The following is a 6,208-nucleotide window of genomic DNA, read 5'->3' as shown; positions in this document are numbered from 1 at the left end:
TCAGGATAGCCTGAAAAGCAAGTATATTCCGAGGGTCAGCAGATAGATCACTCTACACTAAAATACTTCTACCACTATCTGAAATTCCACAATGTAGTGGCGTGTCTCTTAAATTTTTGAGTCTTAAATACTGGTTTTCAATACCTCCTCATTAAAATGTAGATCCTATAGTGGGTTGGTAAGTAGGTCATAAATTAACCTTAGTTCTGTTTACATTAACCCACTCTTCCTTTACAAAACACATTTTTCAGATTCTGGATTAATCTGAACCTTTGCTTATGTTATTCTTCCAGAGAAAATGCTGTTTCACATAAATTATAACATTACTTTATAATTTCACACAGTCTCTCAATTCAAAGCCAATCCTACTAGTTCTTTTAAAAACTTTTATTTTTGCCAACATAAGAAGAATAACAAGTGTGTTATAGAAAATTTGAAAAAGGCAAGAAGACAGGAACAAGAAAATTATCAACCATAGTCCTAGCACCTAAGAAACATCCATCATTAACAGCGTGGTATGCTTATTCTTTAAACTTTAGTTTCGGTCCCAAGTTTGGTGTGATGCTTTCCTTGAACTTCCACTTCCTCCTCCAGATCTTCTCTGCCATGTTTCTAAAACTCACTTGGACATCCCATGCAACTCTGCGGATAGTTAACTTGATGCGTCTTGTGTTTCCAACTAGACTTTCAGAACTTTGGCAGGCTGAAACCGTGAGTTATACTTCTTAGCTTATTCCAAAACACCAGGTACACATTGAACGCCGTATTGGCTGACTGATTTCACCTAAATGAATATAAACCATTTTGGAAAGGACATGAAATAGGCCAAGTATCTAGGCCATGAAAATTAAAGTTTTCTGGTCACCTAACATGGTGGCTACTGCCTTTCTATTCCTGGACTCCTGAGAAACTATTTAACTGTCCTCTTTCTCCACACAAAAATAAGACTGAAAAGCAGATGGATTAAGAGCCTAGATTTACTCAGACTCTCTATATAAGGCATAAAGGTAAGAGGGAGGACACCAGTAGAAAGAAGGGAGGGAGAGAGAAGGAGGGTGAAGAATGGAAGACAATGGAAGAGGAAGGGAGAACAGAGTATTATACAGGCTGAAAAGAGAAGGCTAGAGGAGAGTGTATATAGTGTGGTGCTCAGTCCAGTATGTGATTTGCCTCCAGCACCGTGTACAGGATCCCATCCACTTGCTCTGAGTCATACCCGATCTCACGAAGCTCCAAGTGAGGGAGAACAGAAGTAAGGAGACAGCTGACGTGGACACGCAGCCGCGTAAGCTTTGCCAAAGCCCTGTATAATGGAGTGAGGAGCAGAAGAGATGACATGAAGTCATTAGTCAACAGAATAAAATGAAGTCCCTTCAAAATGGGCCTAACATTTCTCAACAGTTAAATGTTTGCACTAGCTAGAAAGAAAGAAGAAAAGTACTTGCTGCCAAGCACAGGGAGAATGACTGGCAGCTTCCCGAGCAGTTATTCAATCCTTGGTGGCCTGTGAATTAGGACTTCTTCCTTTATCTATGACCAGTAACTGGGGGTCCAATGGGAAGTTACCCATGAGCACTTACGAACTTATAACTAAACCTTAGTAATTAACCTTTCTAGGTCATCTCCCTCTGGGGTCCGGTAGGAGACCTGAGCCTTCTGTAGTACTTCCAAGTGTGTCTCTGTCTCCTTCAGTTTCTCTTTTAATTCTTGCTTTTCCTCTTTGGTTCTTTCCAGCTCAGCTTTCAGAATCTGGAGTTCTGCTTGGCGATAGCCCATATGTTTCTTGCTCCAGTACAAGCCTTCCGTTTCCTGGGTATTATAGTTTACCAATTCGCTTTGAACTTTCTTGTATTCAGAATGCCAGTGATTCTTTTCCTGTTCCAGAGCCTCCACCTTTGGTCCAAGAAACAGAAATCTAATCAGGCTACATATTACTGCAAATTGTCTTTATCTACACTGTGGTTCTATTATTCATATTCCTCTAGCAATGTAAATCTCTTAACAACCTGAAATTATGAGAAGGAAGCCCATTAAGGTTCACTCAAACTGAGACATACCACAGAATGGCTCAGTGGCATATTTTTTGATGACAGTCTTGGGGCTGGAACTCAAGGAACTGGCACTGTCCTTGAGCTTTTATGCTCAAGGATAGCACTCTACCACTTGAGCTACAGTCCCACTTCTAGCTTTTTGGTGGTTAATCAGAGAAAAAGATTCTCCACAATTTAAAAAAAAGTATATGAAAAAAAAGAAAAAGATTCTCACAGACTTTCCTGCCCAGGCTGGCTTCAAATTGTGATACTCAAATCTCAGCCTTTTGAGTAGCTAGGATTATAGGCATTAAGCCACCAGTGCCCAGCTCAGTGGCATACTTTTGCTTTAAAATTTCAGAGCACTAAATTATCAGACCACCAACATCCCAGCTTCTTGGTTACAATGATCTCTTATTCCTAGTACTAAAATGTTGATCATACCTTTTGCTGGAACAAATTCCTTTCAGCCAAAACACGTTCAAGTTCTTCGGTGGTTCTCTTCAATTCTTCAAGCTCTCTCTGGTTTTTCATCTTTGGCATATTGCGACCTCCACTCTCCTCATAGCTTCTTCCTTTCTCCCTGACAGCTGTGGCAGGGACAGCAGCAGAACAGGGTGCTACATTCCAGGATTCTGCTGCTTTTCTTTTCTCAGGCAACTCCCCTCTATTAAAAGGGACAAGCTGAATGGGAGCTCCTGAATCTTGAACTCCTTTTGCAACACCAACAACAGCTACAAAAGGTCCCTTCTTTACTTCTTCTTTGTTTATGTTCACGCTCCCTCTGTTGGATTCTTCTGCTACCAATCTTGGCATCTGAACTTCTAATTCTTCTGGGATCAGGGACCCCTGGTGTTGGTATTGGGATCCTGGATACCCAACTGAAGCTTCCCTGTTCTGCCCTGTATTCTTGCTTATTTCAGGGTATTCTGGGAAAAGATATGGTGGTGTACTTCTTTCAGAACTAGATTTTTCATGGCTGTTTTCCCCTTCTGGGTAGCCAAGAGCTGCCTCTGCTCTCCTGTAAGAACCATGCAAAGAATAATCAAGAGGCCATAATGCCATCTCATTCTGGAGCCTTCTTCGTTTCTCTAAAGGTTCTTCACCTGGGTTCCATTTGTACTTACTGTAAGAGAAGGAAATATAATTGTTAGTTATCATAATACAGGTTGAATATATTCTTATGCTATGCAGCTTATTCACAAAATTTTCCACATTTTAGTACTGCCTCTAAATGGTACTCACAGATTAGTTCAGGTTAGGGATATAATAGCTATAGGTTAGTTTTGGTTTGTCCCCTAAGGGTTCATTGTTTGGAAGCTTAACCCTAGTGTGGCAATGTTAAAAAAAAGCGTAGAACTGCTAAAAGGGTCACCCTAGTGGGAAGTTTTAGGTCACTGATGGTGCTGTCCTCAAAAGGGATTAAAGCAGTTCTCATGGGACTCTGGGTTCTTGCAAGAAAAAGATGGCATAAAAGAGGGATACTGACTCTCAAGCTGCACTCCAGGCTTCTCACACGGCAATGTGACTTCTTCCCCTCAAACACATTCCTACTATTCACCATAAGACTTTCACTATAGCCAAACTAATAGTGGTGCTCTACCAGTGAACATCCAGAACTGAGTTAAATAAACCTCTTTATAAAATTAACTAGCCTCTTGTGTTTTGTTATAGTAACAAATAGACTAACACAACAACTTCACCCACTAAGCCTCAGCCCTTTTATTCATACAACAATTAACACAAAGGTAAAGCTGGAAGTTCTTCACAGTCAGCAGCAGCTGAATAAAACAGGACTAGGATGACTTTGGTAAAAATTCTAAAAATGAATGTGGAACCATCCTGACTTAAAAGTTTCCTAAGTGCAATAAAAGAAAACAAATAAAAAACAGACAATACAAAACCTGCAGTAAGGCCATAAAAAGCCTACTAGTGTGTGCAGAGAAGAAAGCCAGCTTGTTCATTTTAAAGTGTCACAAAACCATGTAGTATCAAAGACTTATGCACATTTTTATATTGCAGTAGAACACCATACAATTCATTTGCCAGCTAACTAGATTATGGCTATTGCCCATTATTCACTTGTAAAAGTTAATTAAAACACAAGGCGCTAGTCAGAAACAAAGTGAATAGGCCAATTCATTTCCCCATTGGGACAAAGATTCTCCTAGGTCGGGCACAAAGCTGCACTTCCTCTATTCTACAGAAGCTCAGGATGATGGCCTCAGATTACCTTCCATTTCTGACTGCTCTATGCACTAACAGCTTAAGGAATATAAAAACAGATGCCAGTGAAATCCAAAGGCAATTTTATAGCATATAGTAAGATGGAAAAACCAACTGCTGTCCTTTTAACTATTCTGCCATCTCTGTGGATAAACCAGCCCAAACATCTCAAGATAAATACTTCCACACTTTCAATGAGAAAGAATCAATCATGCTATTTATTAGCCTCAAGTTTGCCCATATCTCTTGGCAATTTCTGAAAACTCCAGTAAGACCACTCAAATCTAAGTTGTTCATGTTCTTCAGAAATAAAGCTTGCCTGCTACCTCAACAGATTTTGTTGTGTCAGCCTCAGAGGAAAAGCAAACAGATTTAGGGACAATACAAGAACAAATAGGTACGAAGGAGGCGGTGATCTGAGGATCATATTTTGAAGCCAGCCTAGGCAGGAAAGTCTAAGGAGTCTTCTCTCCAATTAACCATCACAAAGCTGGAAGAGGAGCTATGGCTCCAAGTGGTAGAGTGCTAGCATTGAGCCAAAAAAAAGCTCAGGAATAGTGCCCAGGCCAAGTTCAAGCCCTAGGATCAGTGCATGCACATGCGTGCACACACACTCACACACAAAAACCAAACATATCAATATTCAAACACGTTCAAGGGGCTCTAGATGGATCATTTAGCTGTGCTACTGAGGAAGATAATCAGATGGCAGGAATGAAGGTAGTGTGTGTGTGTGTGTGTGTGTGTGTGTGTGTGTGTGTGTGTGTGTGTGTGTGTGTGTGTGTGTGTGTGTGTGTGTGTGTGTGTGTGTGTGTGTGTGTGTGTGTGTGTGTGTGTGTGTGTGTGTTATAGTAACAACGAAATTTTGAGAGGCAATTAAAGTAATATGATTTGCCTTAGCTTCATTTCCCCAACTCTCAAGGGTTCTATCCTTAACTGTCTGCTTTTCTGGACTACATTTCTTCTTTTTGGTAATCCCATACAATCTCTTGGCTATCATCTCTGAGCAAAACATTCTCCCAAACCCTGATCTCAAGTACTAAATCTGCAAGTGCCTGTCACACATTTCTTCCTGGAGGTACCACTGTGACCAAAAGTGACTTTTTGTTTGTACTTTCAGCCTTGTTTCTTCTTCTGTGTTTCTTAGTTGTGTTTGTTAGCCTCACCAAACTTTAATTTTTATAGTTTTATACAGTGATTTATATACTATCAACATTCTAATACAAGCTATTATGACGGCTTCCCTCTGATCTCTGCTCTTTCTAGATCATCTACTGCAGAGTTAATCTTCCTAAAGCACAACTGGAGACTGCACTATTCCTTATTCAAAGCTTTGTTGTTCACCACAATATAAAAACTCAGATACATGATTAGTGTTTATCATGTACTATTTTATTACTTCTCCCAATAACCAGAGGTAATTTGGTATTATTGTCTCAATTATTTTGAAAAGATTGTCAGAAAGATGGCTAGTATGCAGCAGAGCTGGGAGGTAATCTGACCCTAACTTTACCTCCCATTACTCACATCAGAAACACCAACCAAACTGAACACCCCATATCTTTTTGTGCTGCTCCTCTCTATTAGAATGTATTTCTCTTAACACACAGCATGAGCACAACCAGAAAATGCTACTTTTGAACTCTTGTATCACTTGTTAGAACATGTATCCTTGTCAATCTGTTGTGTATATGTTGTTTTCTTCTTGTGGTGCTGGTGATAGAAATCCCCACATGCTAGGCATTTGCTCTACCACCAAGCCACGTTTCCAGTCCTGTGTGTATGTGTGTTTATATATGTAAATTCTAGGTTATCTTACTAAAATATAAAAGTATATGCTCCTTGAGGAGCTTAATTAACTGCTAGAAGCAGATAAGGCAACAAAACTGTCACTAGTGGCAATCAAAAAAATTATATACATGAGAGATTAAGTGGATTTTACCCATTGGATC

General features: G+C 39.9%; 1 protein-coding gene across 1 annotated transcript in view; it reads right to left on the bottom strand.

Moving 5' to 3' along the window:
• Positions 1-385: 385 nt before the first annotated feature.
• Positions 386-6,208, bottom strand: part of Morc4 (MORC family CW-type zinc finger 4) — a 54,485-nt gene continuing 48,662 nt past the window's right edge. Inside the window, exons 15-17 of the mRNA XM_070039971.1 lie at positions 2,475-3,156; positions 1,610-1,893; positions 386-1,303 (exon numbers count right to left, since the gene is read on the bottom strand). Coding sequence (XP_069896072.1) covers positions 1,150-1,303; positions 1,610-1,893; positions 2,475-3,156 — 1,120 coding nt within the window. The 3' untranslated portion in view covers positions 386-1,149. The remainder of the gene's footprint in view (positions 1,304-1,609; positions 1,894-2,474; positions 3,157-6,208) is intronic.

The sequence above is a fragment of the Dipodomys merriami genome, unplaced genomic scaffold (genome assembly GCF_024711535.1).
Source record: "Dipodomys merriami isolate MVZ:Mamm:240054 unplaced genomic scaffold, mDipMer1.0.p SCAF_3, whole genome shotgun sequence".
In the NCBI taxonomy this organism is placed as follows: domain Eukaryota; kingdom Metazoa; phylum Chordata; class Mammalia; order Rodentia; family Heteromyidae; genus Dipodomys; species Dipodomys merriami.
Note: the sequence above shows the minus strand (reverse complement) of the source record. Positions and strands in the feature narration are given on the sequence as shown.